Source organism: Chiloscyllium plagiosum, chromosome 34 (genome assembly GCF_004010195.1).
Source record: "Chiloscyllium plagiosum isolate BGI_BamShark_2017 chromosome 34, ASM401019v2, whole genome shotgun sequence".
Taxonomy (NCBI): domain Eukaryota; kingdom Metazoa; phylum Chordata; class Chondrichthyes; order Orectolobiformes; family Hemiscylliidae; genus Chiloscyllium; species Chiloscyllium plagiosum.
In genome coordinates, this window is record NC_057743.1 from 35,249,411 (window position 1) to 35,275,810 (window position 26,400).

The 26,400-nt window shown below is 38.1% G+C and overlaps 1 protein-coding gene across 9 annotated transcripts in view; it reads right to left on the minus strand.

The window, feature by feature from the left end:
- Positions 1–1,155: 1,155 nt before the first annotated feature.
- Positions 1,156–26,400, minus strand: part of rerea (arginine-glutamic acid dipeptide (RE) repeats a) — a 558,826-nt gene continuing 533,581 nt past the window's right edge. For 6 of the 9 annotated variants that reach the window (XM_043676158.1, XM_043676153.1, XM_043676154.1 and 3 more), the window contains 6 exons: positions 26,172–26,394; positions 23,944–24,664; positions 14,828–14,974; positions 12,102–12,279; positions 5,497–5,563; positions 1,156–3,481 (listed from right to left, as the gene is read on the minus strand). In XM_043676158.1, the coding sequence (XP_043532093.1) occupies positions 5,521–5,563; positions 12,102–12,279; positions 14,828–14,974; positions 23,944–24,664; positions 26,172–26,394 (1,312 nt within the window). In that variant the 3' untranslated portion in view covers positions 1,156–3,481; positions 5,497–5,520. Of the gene's footprint in view, positions 3,482–5,463; positions 5,564–12,101; positions 12,280–14,827; positions 14,975–23,943; positions 24,665–26,171; positions 26,395–26,400 lie in introns of all 9 variants that reach the window. The other 3 variants (XM_043676159.1, XM_043676157.1, XR_006309302.1) reach the window with 2 other exon arrangements.

The window sequence follows — 26,400 nt, forward strand, 5'->3', positions numbered from 1 at the left end:
TCAGGCCCACTCGTGCTCTTCCCAATTCCACCATTAATGACCCTTCTAAAGCAGAATATGGATTTACCTTTTGGAAGTTAGTCTTGAATATGCTTCAGGCAGAGCAGGCCAGATCATCATAACTCCAGGTTGTGAATGTTTTTGTCCCAATCTTCCCTTGTCCTTTTGAAAGTTTTCAAAAAATTTTTGTCCGCTGATTATTGACCTATTAGCGTAATCTGTTCTCTTTATTCTCTTAATTAATGGAATATAATATTATAATTCCACTCATCATGGTGGAGCAGTAAAACATATTTATGAGAAATCCTTAAGATGAAATAAATGAGCAACAATCCCTACCCACACAACTCCTCACTCACTCTCACCACCTTGTCACCTGAGGGCTGGAGTAAAGCTTCCCATTCACCATGAAAGACATGAAATCATAGACAGTGTTTTAGTTAAAGGTTGTAAGGTCTCTGTCTGCTACAATCCTAAGGTGTAATTCCAGGTTGCAAATATGAACAAGGACAGGAACATCAGTGTTGTAAGTTTATAATAATTATGGTAATAGAGCAGCACTGTATCAGAAGGATAGGTCAAACCCCTCCCCCTTGTTAAATTAGGAGTATCTAAACCCATTGAAGGCAGAGGTAAGGAGACACTTTTTTTTCAATAAGAAGGCTGAGTGACTTTGAAATTCCCTTCCTTAAAAGGCAATGGATACAGAATTTTAAAATATTTGGAGGTATATAAATTCTTGATTTTGAAAGATTATTGGGAATATGCAGAAACATTGAATTGAGGTTAAAATCAAATCAGCCACGTTCTTATTAAATAGTGGTGAAGGCTCAATAGGCCAAGTGACCTACTCTTATTCCATGTTCATATGTTCTAATACTTAATCAATGGCTGCATTCAGAACAATCTGATGTCAATCAATCAAAGGCATAATCATTCAATTGTCAGTTTTTATCATTAAGTGCTTGTAATGGTTAGGTTACCAAACTTACTGAGAATAAAATGGCCTCCACGGTAACCTAATTAGTTGTCTTTATACATATACAAGAAGCAAACCATTTTAACTAGTGCAAACATCAGCACATTGGCAACCAACAGTGAGAAGTGAGCTGGTATTTTGACCTCTAGTTTTGTAGCTAAATGAAAACATGAACATTGCAGCTCTGTCTGGTTTATTTAAGTCACAAATATTTCAAAAATTACAAAATACTCAAATGGAGAAAACACAGGACTCACAATCTTTGCTTCTACTTCTTGTTTACATTGTGTTATCCCATGGCAAACTACTATTATATACATTAAGCTTCAAGATATATATAAATTTAGCATCAGAATGTACATTCTGCTAATGCTGCAGTGAAATAAGAAGCTGGACCATTGACAACATTAAACATTATACTTCGGAAAACACAAAAGCAAAATAAAAACTTGAACCTTTGTGTCACTATCCAGGGTGTGAGCACACCATGTAGTTCGTTCTTTTTAATTAAACACAGTCCTATGACAGTGAACACCACATAACAGTCTACAATGGAAAATATACAGTCCTTGATAAAATCAAGGGGAAAGACAAATACGCACCATCAGGAAACCAGTTACCCAGTGCAGACATCAGCCAGACTCCCTGCATTCAGCTTCTGACAACAAAGTGATACCTTCTTTGATAAAACGTAAAGTTCAAACTTTCAAAACCATTTTAAGAGTGGTATTTTCAGTTGTTTAAGATATAAAAACATTATTATTAACAAAAGAGCAATATCAGTCAGCCCCTGCTCTAAAGTTAATGTTATTCACTGACAGGTTTTCAGCTCAGTTTGCTGGTATCTCAGATACCCACACTGCTGAAATCAGACATTAATGCAAAATGGTAAAGGACTGAAGTAAAATGAGTATAAATCTCTGCAAGGTAATCAAAAGCCCAAAACCAAAATAGCTGCTATGATATATATATTATAAAAGGGACTTAAAAACTGAATCTTTTTGATTGACTATAATTATTCTTTGAATCAACATCTTTTCAGAACATTTATTTCAGAAATAGAAAGGACTTTTCTACCAGTACGCACAAGCCTTTGTTCTACCTCAAACTCTTCTCATTAAATGTTTTCCCATCGAGTGAGAAAAGTACACTTGTGTACAATGTATTTCTACAATGGGGAGGTCTGAGCTGCTTAAATGTTTGACAACAAACTTTTGTTGATTGACAGAGTGACAGGTGCGTGATCACAATCAAGAATAACACAGAAGTTCAATTCATACTTTTGGTCCTATTTTCCTGTACTCCCAAACTGTTTACCTAATTTTTGTGAAGACGACTTGTGACACATTAATGCCCTTGAATCTGATATTTAATTATGGGCTGTCGGTTTTCTCCACATGCGAAAGTAGGTTGACAAGTAGAAAATTAGCATGATGCCACAGTTATGTGCAATACTTTAATGCATGTTTAATGAAAGCAGAAATGCTCGATGTTACGTTAAACGCAAATACAAAAGTAGCTTATTTGTTCCTAATTTTTTTAAATATTAAATCATAAAATTATCACTATAAAACAGTGGTAAAAGATTCAACTGTCTCAAATATTTTGGATACTGAAAATATTTTTAATGATTTGAACAGAGAGCCTAGATTTCTTTCATGCTGTTGGCAAGAGATCAGTCTAGTAATAGTCTGCATTGTTGACCAGCATGGTATGGATGCCCAAACCCAGTGATGGTAAAATACTATTTATGTAGATTTTAATGAACATAATAAAAGGCTATGTTGACATTTGTCTGGACCACAATCCCTGCAACCTTTTGATGCATGCCACTGCTACTAGACACACAGAAAAAACACTCCATTTCAGAGGAAACATTACCACACAGCTAACTTCTCCTTTAATTAAAGGAGTTGAAGCTGTTTAAAACATTTAACTTTTGCAATCTGTTATCCAATTAGAAATCCACAACTAATCCTTTACTTATAAGTTTAATTTTCTTTATTTACAAACTCAAAAGCCATGCCATAGATTTGACTTTTCTTTAAAATTATGAGGATATCCTACATATTATTTAAGGAGTAATAAAATGTACTATAGTACTTATAATCAGAACTTAAATCTGTTAACTTTTTGTGTTTTGTTTTAGTTAGGTTGCATTGTGCAGTGACCGTTTGAAACCCGGTCTAGTACCATTACAAGAACAGCTGGAAACACTGCTCAGCGTGCATTTTTGACTGTCATATAATCAAATGCAATGTCGTGCAACGATCCACAGCCAGCCCCCTCCACAGATGAATATTACAAAATAAAATCATACGATCTTTTTTGGTGGGGTGAGGGGATGGGGTTGGAAATCTTTTTAGGAAGATCTCTTTTTGTCATTCTTGCAGGATGTCAGAGCTCCTTCCAAAGTACTGGTTGATTGACCTTTGCCCGTCTGAGTGAGCCTTCATATGGTTCAGGAATTAAAGTGGTTTGTCACTTTCCTTTTTCAGACGGCTATAAGAGAAACAGAATGGTACTCATGAAAAAAAAGACATATTGAGATGATTTATTTGAGAAAAACACCCTTCAGATGTGTTTAATTAAAACAAAGTTGTATATTTTACTCACTTACCTGTGCTTAAAAAAAGCTGAAAAATACAAATCTCCATTAAAGACAGTTTGGTCCATGATAAATCAGACAAGCTTTAGGCCAAATTCGACAGTACATACGTTTCAATGGAAAACTTAACAAAAACACATTCACTGAATATAATGATGCAACATTCTCAACCTGACAAAGCCAGAACACATCATGTGCATTAACAATTTCCATGGACCCTGATAAGAGCAAACTAAATGGAAAGGTTCCAGCAGATAAATTCCGCACGCAGATATTCAGGCTCACTACTGAGAATTTGATGGCCTTACCAGTTGTATATAGGAATTGGTGGAAGTTAGTCTGATCTTTCAATTCTTACTGATCTGTACTGCAACTCCAAATATCCATCTTTATTTGATACCCTTACCCTGAAGAAAATCTAACAATCTGAGTCATTACACTGCAATTAATCCAGAGTCCACAACCTTTTGGGGAAGACAATTCCAAATTTCCACTAGCCCTGAAGTGCTTTCTGATTTTCTATCTTAAATAGTTAAATTCTTCATACTACATCCCGGTTTGGATTTTCTCAACAAAGTGAAGCATTTTTCTAGATCCACTCCATTAAACTGCTTTCTCATTTTGAACACCTCGATTTGCTTATCCCTCAATCTTCAAAACTCAAGGCAATATGAATCAGATTTATGGAATCTAATCTCAATGTAGCCCTGGTAGCAATATGATGAATCAATGATGCATCCCTTCCAAAACTAACACTGCATTCCTGAGGTTTGGTACCCAAATGCGTTATTCCAAACGAAGCTGAAAAAAAGCTGTGCACAGCTGAAACATCCTTTCTTCACTTTTGTATTTTAAAGCTTTGAAATATAATTGAAACTTTACAAATCCATGACTTCTATCACCAAGAAGGACAAGGGCAGCAGATACATAGGAACACTGCCACCCCTGTAAGTTCCCCTTCAAGGGACACTATTCTGATCTGGAATCCAGAACTCTATTGGGTGTTCCTTCAGTGCTGCTGGGTCAAATTCCTGCAACTTTCTTCCTAACAGTGTTGTGGGTGAACCTACACCACACGGACTGCAGTAGTTCACCATCACTTTTCCAGAGGGCAGTTAGGTTGGGCAATAAATTCTGACCCAGCCAGTGATGCTCATGTCACAAGAACAAAATAAAACAAAACTCTATTAGGATTCTTAGTTACCTTCTGTGTATATATGCATTAGGATTTAGTGACTTTTGCTGAAGTGACCTTTAGTGACATCAATATCTCTCTGCTTCTTGACACTCAACAAAATATCCTAACATTCTCTGATCCAAAGTGGATGACATCACAGTTGTCCACACCGAACTCCATTCACCATTGTTTCTAACCCACTCACAAACTGTGGAGATCTTTTTGCAACTTTGTACAGTTGAGACAATTTTTATTGCAACTCCACACCCACCCACTCCCCAAAGCTTACTACGGAGATGCTCTTAAATTCTCAGCTACTATTGCAATTCCTGAAGAGTGTGCTGATCTACAAACAACACCCATAAGATGATGTTTAATACAGAATGCAATGGAAATCGTTCAAAAATACCACGAGAAGAAGTAAACACAGGCATGCAAGTGTCATTGCTGTTGATTATAAAGGTTCTTCGTTTCAAAAATTTAACGTAGTACAAAAGATGTCTTAGCCTGTGCTGTGCACTGTATTATGATTTGCATTTTCTAATGGCTCAAGGCAGTTGAGGCTTTTTTTTTAAAAGGTATGCTCAATATTAGGCATAATTTCTAGGGGCTATATTCAAAACAAAATATAAATGGCAAGTTTTCACCATGCTAATTTTTTGAAACAAATCCAATATCTGATTAGAATAAGTCACTTACAAGTCTTGTTGCAATCTAATGAGAAGTCTTTACCTCACAGAATTCACCAGTCAGTCTTTATGGGTTACATAAACAGGTGCAGCTAGGGTTTCCACCTTGCCTAATGGTGAAAGGAATCAAGAGGTGGATGAGAAAGGGTCTGTATCATGCTTTTCTTTTGTTGTTTCTGTGTTTCTCCTCTTTCAATCTTCAAGGTGCAGGCACTAAGGCCAATGTCACCCTGACCAATAACAGCAAACATTACGAATTGAGTCTGGGAGCTACCTGATCTATGTGGGTCCGTGTTTCATCACTTAATGGAATTGCCCGACGAACGTTAAATTTTATTTGTTGAAATTTCAGGTGTGTGTCTTGGAATGTTCAAAGTATTATACAAATACAATTTCTTACTGAATCACTGGTCGATACTATTCCTTAATGAGGTTGTTTCAGAATAAGGGATCAAATCATTTAGGACTGAGATGAGGAGAAATTTCTTCACTGAAAGTGTGTGAATGCTTAGAATTCTCTTCAGATTGTTGCAGATATTCCATTGTCGAATCTATTTAAGGCGACTTACAGGTTTTGGTCTCTCAGACAATAAGGGTAGTGGGCAGAAAAGCAGATTGAATTCAAACATCAGCGATGTTTGTACTGAATGGTGGGGAAGGCTTGAAGAATTGTATGGTTGACTCCTGTTATCTTAAGTTTATTTTTTTCATTCATTTCTTTCATTCTCTCAGCTGCTCCTGAAATTACAGGCTTATTTCTAGATTTACTTTTAGATTTCTTACTGTTATTACATTTCAGTAGTATAGGGTGTTTATTTTGATTCATTTTTGATTCTTTTATAGTCAAAAAAGCAAAATAAGTGTGTAATCTTTTTCAAACTGAGTTGGGTTAACAAAATCTTTGGAACGGTCTACACATACCTTAATTCTACATTTCTTAGTTACTACACTTTAGTAGTACAAGATCTTTTTTTAATTTGTCTTCAGTTTTTTTTATAATCAAAAACATAAAAAAGCAAAAATAAGCTAAAAGAAACAGATTTATTTTTAAATGAGGTTCTGATAATGGACCTTTTGGATAGGCCCACATGTGGTCGGCTCTGGAGTGAGAATTGTTTAAAATCAGAAGATTGAAAGCTGCATGCTGGATCATTTGAGTCGCCATTATTTTTCAATTTGATTGTTCAGCTAATAGGTTATTTTATTTAAGATTTATATGTTTGATTTTTATTTCTTGTATTTTGCATGCTTAACATTGTTTCTTTGGGTAAGGAAAGGTAGTTTATTTCATATATAAGGTGCTATTGTAATCTGCTTCTTTTTACGCTTAATATCGTTCAGGGCATAAGAGACACAGAGTTACATGGCTGGTAGATTTAGAGATGTGATTACACATCAGGATCAGTCAGATAGATGGGCAATTGTCAGGGTAGGTAAAAAGATAGTTCACAAGTTTCCCGTGACTATCCTTTTCTCAAACAGATACTCAGTTTTCAGTACTGTTGAAAAGAATGGTCTCTCAGAAGAAAATAGAAGAGGCAGCCAGATCTTGGGCACTAAGGATGAATCTTACGATAGGTGAGGTTTGACAAGATTCAAATTAACAATTGTTACAGGGGACTGTCCTGTCAAACTGCATTTATTTCAATGCAAGGTCTTATAGGTAAGGCTGATGAACTCGGGGTTGTTTGGGAACATGGGATTGGGACATCACAACTATTACAGACTTTTGGCTGAGGGATGGACAGCTCAATGATCCAGATTTTAGATGCTACAGGAAGAATGGAAAGAGAGGCAAAAGAGGAGACAGATTGGTGTTTTTGATTAAGGAAAACATTATCGCTGTAACGAGAGAAGATATTTCTGAAAAATCGCCCAGTGAAAATATATGGGTTGAAAATAGAAATAAAAAGGAATAATCACAGTGATGGGATTATACTGTAGACCTTCCAATAGTCAGTGGGAAATCGAGGAACAATTATACAGAGAAATCTCAGATATATGTAAGAATAATAAGATTGTAACAGTAGGTGATTTCAATTTTCCAAAGCTTAACTGGGAATGCCATAGTGCTAAAGGTTTGGACGGTGAACAATTTGTTTAACGTGTTCAAGAAAATTTTCTTTATCAATATGTAAACCTTCTAACTAGTGAAGGAGCAGAACTTGACCTTGTGTTGGGCAATAAGACAGAGCAAGTGACTGAAGTGATAGTAGGGGATCACTTTGGGTCTAATGATCATAATGCTATTTGGAAAAGGATAAGCCTTCCATAAAATTCACAGTTTTAATTGGAGAAAGGCAAATTTTAATGGTATGAGACAAGAACTTGCAAAAATTGATTGGAATAGGCTGGTCACAGATAAATGGAAATCTGATAAGTGGGAGGTTTTCAAAACTGCGATAAAGGGAGTTCAGAGTCATCATGTTCCTGTTAGAGTGAAAGGTAAGGCTAGTAGGATTAGAGAACAATGGATGAAGATGTTGAGGTTCTATACAAAAATAAAAAAGAACCATATTAGTATATAGACAACTGAGTTCAAATAAATCTCTTGAGTATAGGGGCATACTCGAGAGGGAGATCAGGTAGGCAAAGAGGATATGAGATAGCCTTGGCAAATATTCTTGAGGATAATACAGAGATTCTGCACGTACATCAAGAGCAAGACAGTAACTAGAGAGAGACCCTTATCGATCAAAAAGATCGCCTTTGCGTTGAACTTCAGGAGATAGGAGAGATATTAAATGAATATTTTGAATTAGTTTTTACTGTGGAGAAAGAAATGGAGGCTAGAGAATTCAGGGAAATAAATGTTGATGTTTTGAAAGAATAGAGGAAGTGCTGGAGGTCTCAGAAAATATAAAGGGGGATGAATCTCTGGGACCTGATCTTGTGTATCCCAGGATGTTGGGGAGGAAATTGCCTTACCTATAAGACCTTGCGTTGAAATAAATGCAGTTTGACAGGACAGTCCCCTGTAACAATTGTTCATTTGAATCTTGTCAAACCTCACCTATCGTAAGATTCATCCTTAGTGCCCAAGATCTGGCTGCCTCTTCTATTTTCTTCTGAGAGACCATTCTTTTCAACAGTACTGAAAACTGAGTATCTGTTTGAGAGAAGGATAGTCACGGGAAACTTGTGAACTATCTTTTTACCTACCCTGACAATTGCCCATCTATCTGACTGATCCTGATGTGTAATCACATCTCTAAATCTACCAGCCATGTAACTCTGTGTCTCTTATGCGGGGTCCCTTGCAGAAATATTTGCATCATCTATAACCATGGGTGAGGGGCCGGATAACTGGAGAGTGGATAATATTACGTCTTTGTTTAAGAAGGGATGTAAGGAGAATGTGGGAACTATAGACCAGTGGGTCTGGTTTCGATGGTAGATAAGCTGTTAGAAGTGATTCTGAATGACAGGATTTATATGAATTTGGAGAGGCAAGGAATGATTAGGAACAATTTTGTGTGAAGGAAATTGTGTCTCACAAACTTGATTGTGTTTTTTGAAGAAATAACCAAGATGGCTGAAGGTAGAGCAGTAGACGTTGTTTACTTGGACTTTAGTAAAGTCTTCAACAAGTTTCTGCATTGTGGAATAATTAGTAAAGTTAGATCACATGGGATTCAAGGTGAGCTTGCCAATTAAATACAAAATTAGCCTAATGGCAGGAGACAGCGTGTGTTGGAGGAGGGTTGTTTTTCAGACTAGAGGTTTGAAACCAGCAGTGTTCTGCAGGTATCGGTGCTGGGTCCACTTTTGTTTGTAAATTATATAAATAATTTTAGGTGAGAATATAGAAGGCATGGTAAGTTTGCAGATATACCAAAACTGGTGGTATAGTGGACAATGAAGAATGCTATCTAAGATTGCAAAGAGATATTGATCAATCGGGTCAATGGGCTGAAGAGTGTTACATGGAGTTTAATTTGGATAGATGGTTAAACAACAAGGGTAGGACTTATACAATTAAAAATAGGGTCCTGGGTAGCAATGTAAAGCAGAGACATCTAGGGGTTCAGGTACATCAATTCTTTGTGGCTTGCATCACATACAGATAGGTTGGTTAAGGTGGTGTTTAGCATGCTTGCCTTCATTGTTCAGACCTTTGAGTTTAGGAATTAGGATGTTATGTAAAGGTTTTACGGGAGGTTGGTGAGGCCTCTTCTGTTACCCAGTTCTGGTCACCTTGTTATAGGAAGAATATTATTAAGCTGGAGAGGGTACAAAAAAGATTTACCAGGATGTTGCTTGGTATGGAGGTTTTGGATATAAGGAGAGACCGAGACTTTTTCCACTGGAATAAGATATTGAGGGGTGACCTCATAAAGGTTTATAAAATCATGAGGGGTATAGATAACGTGAATAGCAGGTGTCTTTTCCCTGGAGTGGGGGGTTTCAAAACTAGGGGCATATTTTTAAGATGGGAAGAGAAAGATTTAAAAAAGACATGAAGAACAATTTAAAAAAAAAGTGTGGTTCATGTGTGGAATGAACTTCCAAAGGAAGTGGTGGCTGTGGGTACAGTTATAACATTTAAAATGCATTTAGATAAATACATGAAGAAGAAATGTTTGGAGGGATACAGGCCAGGAGCAGACAGGTGGAACCAGTTTAGTTTAGGAATATGTTCAACATGAACTGGTTGGACCGAATGCTTTGTTTCCTTGCTCTATGATTCTGGGTGAAAATTCAATAAAGCATCTAATGTCATATTTTGCTTTATTTTGCCTCTGTAAAATGCCTCGGGATGTTTTATATTAAAGACTACATAAATACTAGTTAGTGGTGAATTATACTGTTTCAAACACATGATGCTCAAATACTAATTGCTTAGATCTGCATGGTCCAATGCATGACTTAGCTAATCTGTGTAGAACTACACTTCAAGTCTAACGTAAACACGATGGCTTTTTGAAATATTTAAATGAAGCATTGCTTCTTCTAGACTTATGGTCCAGCAAACAACTGGTATAATTCTCATAGGTAATGGTATTTGGAAACTCTTTCTTATAAGACCACAAAGTGATGAAGTGACATTGCTTTTTATATGTATACAAACACATGGGTAATTTTGAATTTAATTATTTTCTGGACAAATACTTAGGAATCCTTATGAAGACCAGAAGTAACTGCCTAAAACATGGGTACATTATTTTAGAAATTGTGTGTGACAGTTTTGTTGGATATTTCTGGAAAGCACAGGCAAGTAGTAATAATTGATTAATCATTAAAAATTAAAGGTTACACAATAACAAAACTGCTACCATTTTCAAGGGCAACTAAATTTAGTATATCAGTTAACAAGAATTTTAAACAAACTGTCATTTATTTGCATTGAGGCATTGTTTAATAACATTTCCCATTTACAAGTCAATTGTAGGTTATGTTTTCAAAATTTGATTATTTCAGATTGGTTCAGTTCAAGATCTCTGTAAACTTTTGCCATGAGTCTGTGTATTACTGTGCACAGTGCATGGAACAAAATGCAAAGAACTTCACCTCCCACTGAGTGACATTCTCATGGAGTCGACGAACAAGAAAATCAGTATTTTTGACGAAAACTCTAAAACAGGGAGTCTCCCTTTCTGTGTGCTTACTTGTATCTCATCTGAAACAGAAGTCAGATTTTCTTTTTGTTCATATAAGAAATTGGAAAATATTGCACACAAAATCAAAGCCTTGCTGGATCTACCATGATCTGGAAAAGTTAGTGCCAAAATGACAAAGCTAAAAGATCAAATGCACTGAAAACTTTCAACACTGATTTAAAATAATAGGTGAAAATATTTGCATTGCCAGTAATTTCGAAAAAAAGACAGCTTGTTTCCATAAGAATGATGTTGATGTCAGAGATTAAGTTTCATAATTTTCAGCAGACAGTAACACTATTGTAAAGTTACTGGAATAGCAATCCAGGGGCCTGGACAAATGCCCCTGGGACATTAATTCAAATTCTATCACAGCAAATGGTGAAATTTAAATTTGATGGGAAGCAAATATGGACAAAAATGTATAATGTACTGGATTATTATAAAAACATACCTGCTTCATTAATGTTCTTCAGGAGCAGACAGTAAATGTTTTTAAATAGTCTCACGTATACCTGACTCCAGAACACACCAATATGGTAGACTATTAACTGCCTTTTGAAATGGTCCAGCAAGCCATTTATCCACTGTAGTTCTACCTACTACAAGGCCTACAGAGATTCAAGGCAGCAGCTCATGGTCAATTGGGGATCAGCACAAATCCTGGCCCCGCCCAATGATGTTCAGATCCCAAGAACAAATTTCAGAAAAATGTATGCCAGAGTGAAAAAGGGCTAGCATATCAATTTGAGGCAGTACACTCTTACTTGTTCCCATTTCAGTTCTGCTAAGATGCTCTTTAGAGAGAAATTCTGACCTCAACTGAGAAATCAAGACATAAATGAGCATTCTTGCACAAGGTCAGCTACTCCTGTTGGGTTCAGATCAGGTTTTATAATATTCTGTAAGCATTAACTATCAACATTCTGATTCAAAATGAGTACTGTAAATCATAAGTCAGAACAATCCCACGTGAAGAATTCAATTAAATGAAATTTATATCTATTTCAAAGTGAAATGCTGAACAGCAAAGTTCAGCTATTCTTACCTATAATAGTCTTCTTGCCCAGGAAGGGGACCTCCGTGCATATGGTGATGGCCATGTAGCCATTGCTGTTCCATTGCTAGTCTCTGTAGTTCTGCTGACTGGGCGTGCATTGCCTGCAGTTGGTGTGCTGCTGACATTGGAGCTGGGATAGCACCAGGCAGGTCTCTATATGGTCCACCTGAAAGCAAAATGACAGGAGAGATCACTTGCCTGTTCTTACATAGGTTGTAAACTGTTACATGCTGAAAGCATAGGTTCAACAAATAAAAACAAACTGTAAATGAACCATTTGGTCAAATTATAATCTAATTTAAAAAAAAATTAATATGATGTGGGCATCACTGTCCATCTCTAATTGCGCTCGAGAAGACAGTGGTAAGCTTTGTTATTGAACCACTACAGTCCTGCATTACAGCTACACCTATGCTGCTGTTAGGAAGAGAACTCCAGGATACTGACCCAGTGAAGTGGAGGAATGGCAATATAATTCAAAGTCAGGATAGTGTGCAGCTTGGAGAATGTACAGGTCATGATGGTGCTCCCATGCATGTGTAGCCCTTTTACCTTGCTCTTGTTCCTAGAGGTCACAGGATTTGAAGATGCCGTTTAAGGAGCCTGGTTAAGTTGCTGCAGTACATCTTATACTTGGCACACACTGCTACAACTGTACATCCATGGTGAAGTGAGTGAATGTTGCGTGTGGGGAATGTGTTGTCTTGGATGAGCTTCTCAAGTGTTGTTGGAGTTACATTTATCCAGGCAAATGGAACAGATTTATCATACTTCTGACTTGCAGGTAGTAGACAAGCAGAGAGTGCCACGAGGTGAGCAACTTGTTGCAGAATTCCTAGCCTCTAATCTTTCATTTCCAAGTCAGAATCTTTGGATTCAAAACCTTAACTGTGTTGCTCTCCACCGATGTTGCCAAACCTGCTGAATTTCTCCAAGATGTTTTGTTTTTATCTCTGATTTGCGCTTGTTGCCACAGTATTTATATGGTTGGTCCAGTTCAGATTCCAGTCAATGGATACTCCCAGGATTCGAGGGGAGGGAATGGAATTTAATGATGATTATGCCATTTGTATCAAGGGGTGATGGTTGCATTCAATCTGGTTTGAAATAGCTATTGCCCACCATTTGTGTGGCACAAGTGTTGCATGTCTCTTATCAGCCCAAACCTTGACATTGTCCTGGTCCAGCTGCATATGGTCAGTGATTACTTCTATACTTGAGCAGTCACAATGATGCTGAACATTTTACCATCATCAGCAAATGACCCCAGTTCTGGCCTTATGAAGAAAGTTATTGATGGAGAAGCTAAAGATAATTTGGCCTTGGATGTTAGCCTGTGATGCTGCCGTGCCATTGTTTGGACCTGGAAGCCTGGGTACAAGTGCTGCCTGCTCCAGAGGTGTGTAATAACATCTCTGCACTGAGTGATTAGAAAACAAATCTACTTTGACGAACTCCTGTAGTAACAACCTGGGGTTGAGATGATTTGACTTACAACAATCACAACTAACTTGTTTTGTATCACTTCAATCAGAAAGCAACTTCACCACAATCCCCACTGACTCCAGTTTTGCTAGGGATTGTGGAAGCCAAACACTGTCAAATTCTGCTTTGATTTCAAGGTCAATCACTATGTTCTTCCCTCTGGAGTTCAGTTTTTTTTTGTTGTTGTTTGGACTAAAGTTGTAGTGAGGTCAGGTGCCAAGTAGCACTAACTGAACCCCAAACTGAGAAACAGTGAGCAGGTTATTTCTGAGCAAATGCTGGTCACAGCACTGTCAACATCCCTTCCATCACTTTGCTAATGGTTAAGGGCTGACTGCAAGGACAGTAATTATCTTGGTTGGAGTTGTCCTGCTTTATGTGAGCAGAGCATACCAGTCTGAGCTTGAGGAGTGGGATAGGATGAACCCAGAGAAAACGTGGTGAAGTGTGTGACATTGTAAGACGAGTCCCTGAGCATGACCAGGCCCAGGTGTTGCGTGACTTGTCTATGGGACAGCGCTCCCAATTTGAGATGAATAGCCAGTTGTTACTAAAGACGACTTTGTGGTATTGACAGGGCTGGCTGTACCATTGTTGTTTCCAGATCTCAGTGAATGATGGGTTGTCTGTTCTTTTTCATTCCTTCTTCTGGACCTCATTGTAGTTTTATAAAACTGAGTGACTTGCAGGGCCAATTTAGAAGACATGTTTAAGAGACTATCACAATGCAATGGATTGAGAATTACATGTGGGCTAGACTAGGTAAGGACATTAGTGAAGGAGATGGCTTTTTACAACAATGGACAAAGATTCTGTGGTCACCTTTAGACTAGGCTTCTAATTCCAGGTTTATAAACGGAATTCAAACTTCAACATTTCCCATGGAGGGATTTGAACCAATGTTTTGTTATATTGCTTCAAGAACAAAGAACTGTGAATGCCAAAGATCTGAAACAAAACAAACTGGAGAACTCAGCAGGTCTGGCAGCATTTATGGAGAAATGTCAACTCTGCTTTCTCTCTACAGATATTGCCAGACCCAAGTTTCTCAAGCAATTTCTGGTTCTCCCCCTATAGCATTAGCTAGGTCTCTGGATTACCAGTCCAGTGATACAATTAAATTAAGAAAGTTTATTTAAATTTAAATAATCTATTACTGAGATATAAGCATAACCTCTCAAAATATTAATATACAGAATTAATTATTTTGGATATGTGAATTTTCTTACCAAAGACAGGATGATGCCTGAGCATTTCATGTTCATGTGGAGCCTGGGTCAATAGTGGGTTGGGTATTGCACCTGGTGGGTATGGAAAACGAGCCAAATGGGGCCCAGCTGCTAGAGGATCCACCAATGGATGCACACCTCCTGAACCTAGTTTTAAGGAAAAAGAAAAATCTTTTGAAACTACTGGGCACAAAAAAACTCAGACAACAGGAAAAGTAACTGTATTATATCGTATAGCTTAGTGCAACAAGCTAGAAGCATTGTGAATGAGGTTTTAAATATAATAACTAATATCATCTTCTTCTCCAGTCTCTAAAGATGAGCCAGGCTATTGTAAGCTTAGTGTCCTATTATCACCAGTCATGGTGACATCCACCTCTATATCACTGCTTGTTTCTGACAAACATTGGGCTCCTCTGCTGAACCCCTTACACATTAACGCACCTTTTAGACTTGTAACAATTCCTTTGTTAGTCTTTGTCGTCTTCCCACTCACCCACCCCAACATGACGCAAACGTGAAATTGTCTAGTCTAGATATTTGGATTAATATAAGCTCTCCAAACCTAAGTCCTTGGGTCTTGGTCCTTGTTGCAAGATCCAACTTTGTGACCAAAATTCTCTATCTATTGACCTGAAATTGGATCGTTTTTCAGGTATTCCTAAAACACACTAAGTTTCCTTAAATATGTGATTAAGAGAAATCTTACCCACATAGGGCCCTTCTCCAGTACGTCATCTGAAGTGAATAGGGCAAGTATCATGCCATCTGCAATCAGTATTCTTTAGTAGCACCCAGACCATGCATCAAGACCAACTAAAGTTGCACTCTTCATAAACAAGATTCTAAACGCCTTCCTGTGAAGCCAAGGGGAGCAGAAACACTCTTCCTGTCCTGTGGTAAAAAAGCCAACTGCTATCGGCTGTGATTGGTGCAGAGTCCCAAGCTTCACAATCTTTCTTCCCTGCTAAACAGTGCTTACCCCAAGGTCATTGTCAGTGAAGTTGGCCAGGTATCCTGAAATGTGACAGGACAAAATGGCTAGGTGTTTGACTTAAAACAATATTAAATGAGCAGATTCTATTTGTTCATGGTCAGCCTTTTGCAATCTGATCTAATGTCCCAGATTGCACAAAATGAAAGCTAATTTTTCCACACACCACCACATTAGACCCTGACAATCCATCTCAGGAGCAATGTGGGACTTGTGCATATGCATCAGCATAACCATGTTATTTTGTAAAACACAATGCTAAAAATTTCACCAACCTATCTATTAGTTATCAGCTCAGCAATTTAGGGCTATAGGATGATGATGAGAGGGGGGAGATGAGAAATGAAAATAAGGAATTAGTTCAGTGGATTTCTGAAGTATATCTTTTAACAAATGGAGAGAAAGTATGAGAATGAAACAGATTTATGGGTCACATAGATTTCCTGAAAATCTTCAAAGGTTAGTTCAATGCTTTTCTTGGAATGGTTCTTTTCTTTTTAAAAGGTGCCTACTATGTTCAGATACATACCACAAGCAACCATTCCACAGTTATGATGTTATGATCACAATACCTTAAATACTGAGAACATAGTATTAAATTTTCCTGCAGTTGTCCATGGATTTAGATGATACAATGTTTAAATAAGCAATGGCCATGCACAAGTATTGCTTCAGTACATTTGGCTACAAGCAATGCAGTTTTCATCGGGAATTTGGAAGAATCATGAGCTGGTAAAACAGAGTACAGGGCAATGCACGGTCTCACCGATGGAAGATAACTGGGTTCTCTTAGAGGCCTCCTTTGAGAGGGACTGTATCAAATTAGTTGCTGTTTTCCCACGACATTGACCACACTCGAAAGTACAGTATTGGCTAAAAAGAGCTTTGAGACACCAGAGTGTTGTGAAGAATGTTATACAAAGTCAAGCTCTTTCTTTTTTACATGCAAACATTAGAGACTGATGATGCAATTTAGACCTTTACTTTGATTCTGTTGCAATATGTGCAGAGTGTGCTGTCCTTTCTAGGAATATGAGGCACCTTGGAGCAGCAGGCACTGAAGGCGGATGATTTAATTGATTCCTTATGGAGGAATGGGAGCGCTGCCAAGGACCTAGTGGAGAAATCACTGGCCTTTACTACTCTGCGTTTCCCCCACTTTTATGACAATAATTATACCTGGTGCAAGAGACAACAGAACTGCAACTGAGCCCATTTTTTTTCCTTCCAGGGATTGGGCATTGGTAGGAAGGCCAGGATTTGTTGTCCATGAGATAGTGTTGGCTGCAGTCTGTGTGAAGGCACTCCTTCCTGGTATCAGAGGTGCGTGCATGTGTGTTTGTGTGTACACCCCACGCGAAAGTGCGTAGGTATTGAGAGTGAGTGAGTTAGTGTGAGAGAGCGAGTGTGCAGGACTGTCAGCAAGAGACAGACATGTGTGCGTTTGGTGGGGAGTGAGGGGGGGGAAAAAGAGGGGTGGTGGTGTTGCGATTTTGATCCAACCATGATTAGAAAGGACCACAGTCACTAATTCCAAATCAAGCTGTGCTTCCTGCTCTTGGCCTTTTAACATCATACTTTCCCATCTGGCAGTATAAATGGTATTCTCTTCTTTAAAGAATCAAATCAATTGTACAATAACTTGAGTAGAACTGCACAGGATGTGCATGTTAGAATTGTAAACCTGGATTATGAAAAAATGCTATTGGTTTTCAATGTTTCAATTTTAACAAATCCCCAAATTAATTCTGCATAAGTACAATCAATATTCCCTTATTTATCTAGGGATACAAATTATTTTATTAATCCAAAGCTATTCATATAATACCTATGATATATTTTTGGGATGGAGAACTTATTCTAAAAGAATAAGATCAGTATTTTCCAGGTTAGTTTGGATTGCAGCTGAACATTACACTCGAGGTGAGAAACGTTCAACAGAACTGCAAGGGGAAGGAGGTCAATTTGCTAACTTCTTCGTTTATTTGGGAATCAAAAATGATGACGGCTGCTGACTTAGTCTACATGTTCTAACATGGAGGATATATGTAGTGTCTTTAACATAGCAAAGCCTCTCAAGATACTTAAAATTAGAATCCCTACAGTGTGGAAACAGGCCCTTCGGCCCAACAAATCCACATTGACCCTCCGAAGAGTAACCCACCCAGACCCATTCCCCTACCCTATATTTACCATTGACTTCTGCACTTAACCTGCACATCCCTGAACACTATGGGCAATTTAGCATGGCCAAATCACCTGACCTCCACATCTTTGGATTGTGGGAGGAAACCCGCGCTGACATAGGGAGAATGCTTCACACGAGCATTATGAAACAAAACATGACATAGAATCACATTAGGTGACATTAAAGCAGATAACTGAACCCACATTCAAAGAGATGGATTTAAAAGGAACAAAAAAAAGAGAGAGGGGTTTAGGGGAAGAGTTCCAGAAATTTGGGCTTGACAGCTGAACATGCAGCAACCGACAGTGGAGCAATTAAAATCTGGATGTTCAAGAGGCCAAAATCCGAGAAGCACAGATATCTCAAGAGGCTGGTGTAGATGACAAAGATACAGAGAGGTAAGACGATGGGGAGATTTGAAAACAAGAATGAGAATTTTAAAATCAAAGCTTTGCTTACTGGGGATCTAATGTACAACTGAAAGCAAGGGAGTGACAGGTGAAAAGGACAATGTAAATTGGACAAAGTTTGGACGAACCCAAGTTTATGTAGAACAATAGGGAGCTGGCTAGTAATATATTTGAATAGAAACATCTAGAGGTTTTAACATAGTTGGCAGGGTTTCAGTAGCAGATAAATTGAATCATCTGGATGAATATACGAATAGTAAGGTTTTAGAGGGATATGGGCCAAATGCTGGCAAATGGGACTGAATTATTCTAGAATATCTGATTGGCCTGGACGAATTGGACCAAAGGGTCTGTTTCCATGTTGTAGATCTCTCTGACTCTATGAATCAAATGTAGAGTCTGGCAATGTTAGAGGTGGAATTAGGTGGTCTCACAGACGGTATGTACATGTGACTCAACACTAGAAGTCAAATGTGACAGCAAGACTGGATCTCTTTTCCCAGCAGCACAGTCAGCATATCTATCCTTCACAGACTTCAATGTTCAAGAAGATAGCTCACCGCCACCATCATCTTTGAGGGGCAAAAGGGATGTGCAATAAATGGAATACCCACAGCCCATGAATGGACTAAGTGCATTCCCACCCAGCCAGATGACAGAGGAAACGCACTGCATAAGGATGCTGTATTCAACAATCTCAAAAGCAGCAGACAAGTCAACAAGAATGAGAAGGGATAGTTCACCTTTATCTACAGTCACATGGGTTGTTTGGTTCATAATTATCATATAGTCAGAAACGGTGCTGCTTCACTAGTGTTCTGAAGTGGCCAGATATTCAGGTCAGCTAAGAGCCACTTTTGAATTTAATCATCCACTTGAGGGACACCTTCACCAAGTCATTTACATGATCACTTTCAGATTCAGTCACATTCTTCCGAAAAATTACTTATTTCACAAAATCAGCCTTTTGAACAAGAATTCCATATAGGATAAATGAAAATAAGTAAAAGATCTAACAATGAACTATGGGTATGAAAGATGTAAAGATTCTTTTTCATTCACTTGCGGGACAGAGGCATTGCTGGGCATTTAGTGCCCATCCCTAGCTGCCCTTGAACTGAGTTGAGTGGCTTGCTAGGTCATTGCAGAGGTCAGTTGAGAGTCAATCACGTTGCTGTGGGTCTGAAGTCACATGTAGGCTAGACCAGGGAGGATGGTCGGTTTCCTTCCCTGAAGGACATTAGTGAACCAGACAAGTCTTTCCAAAAATCGGCAATGGTTTCACAGTAATTCCCGATTTTTCTTAATATTGAGTTCAAGTTCCATGGCGGGATTCGAACCTTGCTCCCCAAAACATTAGCTGAGTTTCTGGATTGATAGTCTAGCAATAATACCACAAGGCCATGCCTCCCATCAACTAAAACTGATGCTTCGAAAGTACACGGAGTGGAGATGGCTGCTGATAATGACAAAGGCACTATCCTACCATCATATTGGTCAAAGTGACATAGTCCAGCAGCCAATCAAGATCTTCTGGTTTCAAAATCACACTGGCATTTTCTGCTCTGGAAATCTCCTCAGTCCGACACCTGATATACTTTTGCCCATCTGTACTTGCATACAGCAGAAGGGTTGTCAGCTGAAAAAACTGTCAAAGCAGCTGGAACTGTACTGGCATGTAAAGAGATTATCTATATTCTCCAAAACAATCTGCTTTTTAATAGCATTTCATGTTGCACAGTGCTTTTTAAATGTGTGAATGTCTGCGCATAACCTGGACAACAAGCTCTTCCTATAACATTAACAAAGTGAACTCAAATCATTATGCGGTTTCTTACTATAAATGTAGGCATGGCAAGTTAATCTGTTAGGAGTAAATATGAAAGAACTTTTCACTGATCTATCACTCTTCATGACCACAAAATATTGTAAAATACTTCATTACACTAAGCAATATAATTCTAGTAACTGCTGTCGTACAAGAATCCAAAATATCCAAATGGGGGTAATTCCCTTGGTCTTCTTTGAGGAGGGAACAGTTTTGGTGGTGACTTGCATTTACTTTACAGTTAATTAACTGATTCAAAGAGATCCCTATCAGACTCCTGGGTCCCTAGACACGGAATTTTGAATTGGCCAATTTAATTGCAACACAATGAACAGTACCAGGCCACTCTGCAATTGAAATGTATTCAGTTGTATGCTATTTTCAGAGCTAATACATGCACCAAGCGAAAATTAAACTCTATGATTGCTGATATGTTTTCGCAAGAAAATGGGTTTGTTATAATGGTAAGTTTCCCAGTATTGGTAGATATATCTTAATGAGAAATCAAATGCTTCCTCTTATGGTCTTTTGTAAGTCACACCAAGTTTTCTTGTTAAACAGAAAGTAATCATTTGATAAATTTTATTTCCCCATTGCCCTGTTTTGTTATAACTAACATACATCAGTTACAGGAAGTCGAACTGCATAATTTTTGGAAAGCTTTTCAGATTTCTTTGCTCCTAAATCATTAGAAAAAGATCAAAATTAAAATTAAGGAAATTGTTTAAAGTTTATGCTGGTTAACACAAACGTATTTGTAAATATCCTACGTGGAGTTTTAAACAGCAGAAGTGCCCACTTAAATGAAAACAACTGCAATTGTGCAGGTTCTTGATATTGGAAAATAAAAAAAACTGGTTTTAATATTGCAATTCTCCTAACCACTGGAAGTCTCAAACTAATTAACAACCAAATAAATAATTTTTTGAAGTGTAGTCAATGTTACAATATGAAAAACATGGTCGTCCATTTGCACACAACAAACTTCCACACAGATAAATGTGATAATGATTGGATAACCTGCTTATGCAAGGCTGAGTGACGTAGATACACGATCACTGCTGATCATCTAGGACTAGAGAGGAGGTGAAATTTCTTCACTTACAGATTTGTGAACGCAAACAGTCTCTACCTAGAAGTGTATGGAAGCTTGATCATTAAATATTTAAATCTTTGATATCTTGAGGAATTACGTGAAATGGAATGGTTGGTAAAGTGAAATTGAAGCTAAAGGTCAGACAAAAGTGAACTGAATGGCAGTTTCACAAATTGTTGGATCTTTTCGTGTCCCTACTTCTTATGCCTAATAAGTAGATCTATTTACTTACTGAGAGAGACAAACAACAAGGTGCGTAAGAAAATTTACAAATCAATCTTTTAGTTAAGGAAAACAAACTTGGATTACAGGAAACTTTGAGGAATCTATTGGTATTATGGAAAATAGATTTCAGGTTTATTTAAATCTATGGTAAACACAACTGACTAGGTTGACTGTGGAATGACACCAAAACCAATGATTTAGAATTTAGCGAGTATAGATAATTACCATCTGTCTGACTATTAAGAAAAATGAGAAATCAGGTATTAAAGAATAGACTCTAGTTGATAAGAACGTGAGCTGCCTGGTTCAAGGTTCAGAGTAACATACAAGGGATAAATCCACCTCATATTTTTATTCAGTTTCTCAAAGATTGAGTAAGGTCCAATGATGACACATTATATTGGCCTTCATCTGTTTGATTTTCTGGCAACCAAATGACCTCTCCTGTCCATGTTTGTAGCTCATTCAGCAAGATTCAAATTTCTGCACTAAATTCAAGATATAAGTTCACATTTCATGTTAGCCTGTGCAGTTCAGCAATTTTCACTGATTAATGGGACTGTGAAATAACAAGCTGATTTTCTAATGGTGTACTGAGACACTTACCTAAGCGTTGAATGTGCCTTCTTGAGATTTCCTCCCACGCTCTGCAACTGTGAGGCCTGAGCTAAGCAATTCCTGTAAGTGGGAGTCGAGAATGTGCATTCTCAACACAAAGGCAAGTGCCTTCTTCTGCACTTATGTAAGTTTAATAATCATCCCATTTTATTAAAAACAAACTTTTTTTTAAAAAACAAAATATTACAGCTGATTTTTTTTCCCCAAATTAATGACAGTTGTGTGCTAGAATCCAATGATGAAAGGTAGCCAACATGAGTTGCCAAGGAAACAAAATACTGAGTGTTGAAATGAGACAGCTCATCATTGAGCACTGAGGGCATGCTCGAAAATCAGGAAACTTATTCATGGCACATGTGAATGTGAACATTTACTGTTCTAACATACCATGCCTGATGTTTTTTTCATTTTATGAATATATTTGCAAATTACAAATCATTTCAGAATATTCAGATTCCTCTTCTTTAACACAGCTTACCAACTGTAAATATAACAACCATTAGACTTGACATATAGTGTGTCATTCCTGTGCACTTTTAGTCAAGAACACTCAGTAAAATGAATAGCATCAGGCTGTAAAACGTATTGGTTTAAAGGAATTTCTCTATCAGTTCTGAACTTGCACGACCACGTGTAATGCTGAATTGTAGCTACTTACACAATTCTACTTCAAATCTAGCTACACACCCTTCTGTAAAATGTGCAAATAATCATATACATACAATTGGTAATGCAATGCTTTTCAACCTTACTCCAACAATTTGTATATTACAAAATCACAATGACAATGTTGCTTCATGGATAGAGAAAGCCACATTTATAACGCTTGCATTTGTGCGGCTTGTGTTTTGTGCTTTTAATATGAAATAAGGGCAATAATGCAAAATATGTTGTATATCAGAACCTTACTTTACAACACTAGGCTCGAGCATTTGCTTCATTATGCCAGTATATCAGCCCAATCTGGATAGAATTGGTCAAATCAGTGCAAAAGGTCACATTTACGCATGAATATGTTAACAGTTTTTGAAATCTTCCATACCTGGATCAAGATCTGCCCAGGGCAACATTGCAAGATTCTGATGATTGTGTTGGTTACAAAAGGATCAAGTTCTTTTAATTTTCATACTTGCACATGTGCTAGTGGGAACATTTAGAAATCTTGTGTCAAAGGACACTTAAGTAGGAAAGCCAACGAATGAAAGTACCAAACAATTTTATAGTTTTTTGAAGTAATTTTCAATCATCTCAGATGGAGGACTGGAGTAAAATGTTTATTTTTGGTAAGAACCCTAATTTCAACTGTATTCATGAAAGTTGATGAGATTACCATATTGCACTTAGATGGAAAACATGCCATTTTATTGCACTAAACAACATCACTGGCTTGTGGCAGATTTTTCATTTGTGATGTGCAAATTATTTTAGTGAGTGCCTGAATCACATAACCAAATCTGAGCAACTTTACACACAATTCAGGCATGGTTTGCCTGATTTAACTCTGAAGCTGAAACTCTACTTCCCCGTATTTAAGATTCATAGTATCATTAAACTAGTGAAGTACATGCATTTTTCACTGTTAAGGTAACCACAAAATCATTGCACTTACGTTGTGATATCAGAAGCATTCAAGTCATATTCTTTCACCATCACTGTATCATATTTCCAAACTTTCAGCACACATAAATACACAAACAAGATGACATAATGGCTAGCAACTCTTTTGGCTGTTAATGATCAGACTTGAGTCAACTCACCTTGGTGCAATGGATCTTGCTGATGTAGGTGTAAGTGCGAATGTATGTGTGAATGCTGGTGATGATGTGGCGTCACATTGAACATCTGCAGTCTTGTAAGTGGGTCATTTGCAAGAGATGCCATGCGTTCAGCATGTATTCTTTCTGCTGCCAGTCTATCAGCATAAGACATGTCAGGCCGCAACTGAGGGCCTGCAAGTGCAAGTCTTTCTCTTTCTAGAGGATTCAATCCATGGTGGAAAGGAGGGAATGGATGAGCTCCAGCTGCTGGTTGGATTGTTAATGCACCATGCCTAGCAAATGGATCCATAGGATTAGCAGCTGGGTGCAGACCGTCCAGTTCAGGTGGCTTAACCTCAAAGCCTGGCTTCATCCTTTCACGGAACTCCCTTTCACGAATCTCTCTCTCCCGAATCTCTCTTTCACGTAGCTCACGTTCTCTCATTGCAGGGTCAGCACTATAGAGGCTTGGCATATGGTAAGCCAGGATTGGATCAGAGGCATTTAATGGAACAAAGAATGGATGGTTACGATTGGTTGGAGACATGACATGCGGTCTTGCATATTCACTGAGAGTCCGTAGTGCTGGAGTATCTGGTCCAATGTATGGAGGGACAGCTGCGATGGTAGTGGGCGGTGGTTCAAATGAAGGCCTTAAATGAGCTGGCCCAACAAGTTGAGATTCTGCCATGCGTCCCTCATGGGAGGAGCTTGAAGCTTTCTGCAAAAGGAACGGGAATAAATTATAATATGGGGGGGAAAACAAATCGCAATCCTGGGAATCTGAAATAAAAACAAAATGTGCTGGAAACATACAACCGGTCAGACAGTGCAATCTGCTCTAATGGTCTTCAGGTTTTATATACTATTAACTCTCTTTCTATGGCCTCTCTTATTGATTTGTTTCCTCTTGCCTATTTTTGACATTTTTTCTGCTTATTCACGCAGGTTTAAAATTCACTTCCAATTCACACCAATATTAGACTTATTATTTAGGATGATAGAGATCAGAGTGTTATTGATAGTATTCTTTATTATTTCTAGACTGACTTCAATAGTCTGAAAACCAGCTGCACATATAAACAGACTTCTGGCAATCAGTTTAGAACTTTGCAACATGTTGAAGAGGCATTCTTTAAAATGAAAGTAACTGTACTGGAATAAAGTTAAAAATCTCACAACACCAGATTATAGTCCAAGAGGTTTAATTGGAATCACATTGAATTCGTTGCTCCGAAAGCTAGTGTGCTTCCAATTAAACCTCTTGGACTATAACCTGGTGTTGTGTGATTTTTAACTTTGTACACCCCAGTCCAACACCGGAATCTCCAAATCATGTACTGGAATAGGTTTACTACATATAATCTTTTATCAGCTTTTTTTAAGGGGGTGGGAGGAAGTCAGCTTATAGAATGCAACTGTATGTGATTTCCTGGCTTATGCACTGACATAATAAATTGGTGCAGCATAAATAGATAATGTGGGCAGCCAGTGGGAACAGTTACGCATTTGAGTTTCTGCCTCTGTCCTTTTTATAATACTGGCTCTCTTGCCTTTCGTTAGATTCACCTACCAACCTTTTCTTAGATAAATGAGCGGGACAGACTGAATCTGTTGCTATGCCTTTGCCAAGGCAGTTTTGGTAGAAAATGCATGACAGTCCTAGGGGTGAATCACCTGCTATATTCCATCCTCTTCTGGAAACTGCCTGCAGCTTCTGAAAATCTACTCAACATTTAACAGGAGTTTAACTGCAAAAAAGTGTAATTATCTTACACCACCAGTGATGCTACCACAGTACAGCATGAAACACGCCATTTAGTCCAACTGGTCTTTGCTGATGTTTATACTCCACATAAACCTCTTCACTAAACTCACCCATGTAATCTTTAAGTACTTTGTGATGTTCTCAGCAGAACAGACAGATGTAACAATGGAAGCTGTAGGCTGAATGGTGGAGATAAGTGCAACACTTGATGTGGTAGATGCTGATGAAGAGGCGATGGTAGGAGCCCCTGATTGGATGAAAAGATGCTGGGCTGAGAAGGAGCTGAGCTTCTCCACCAATATATCTAAGCATTTTACCTCAAATGCCTCCTGTGGCAGAGTTCCACATTGTGTTCCCTTCCTACATAAACTGGTTTGTCCCGAATTCTCAAACTGATTTTTAGTGACTTCCTGATATTCATGGAAGGAACAACTAAGCTGCTCTGAAGAGGAGCACCTACCGCTGCTCTTTCAGCTTCCCGCTCACGTTCCCGTTCGCGTTCTCTCTCCTTTTCTTTTTCCTTCTCCTTCTCCTTCTCTTCTCTGGCCTTCTGCTCAGCTTCCCGCCTAGCCTTTTCGATTACTTCTTCCCGTTTCTTGGCGAGTTTTGATCCTTGCAGTGGCACAAAGTACAAGTCTGATCGTGCACAGGAATTGTAACCTCGATCCAAATGTTTGATGAACCTAAAT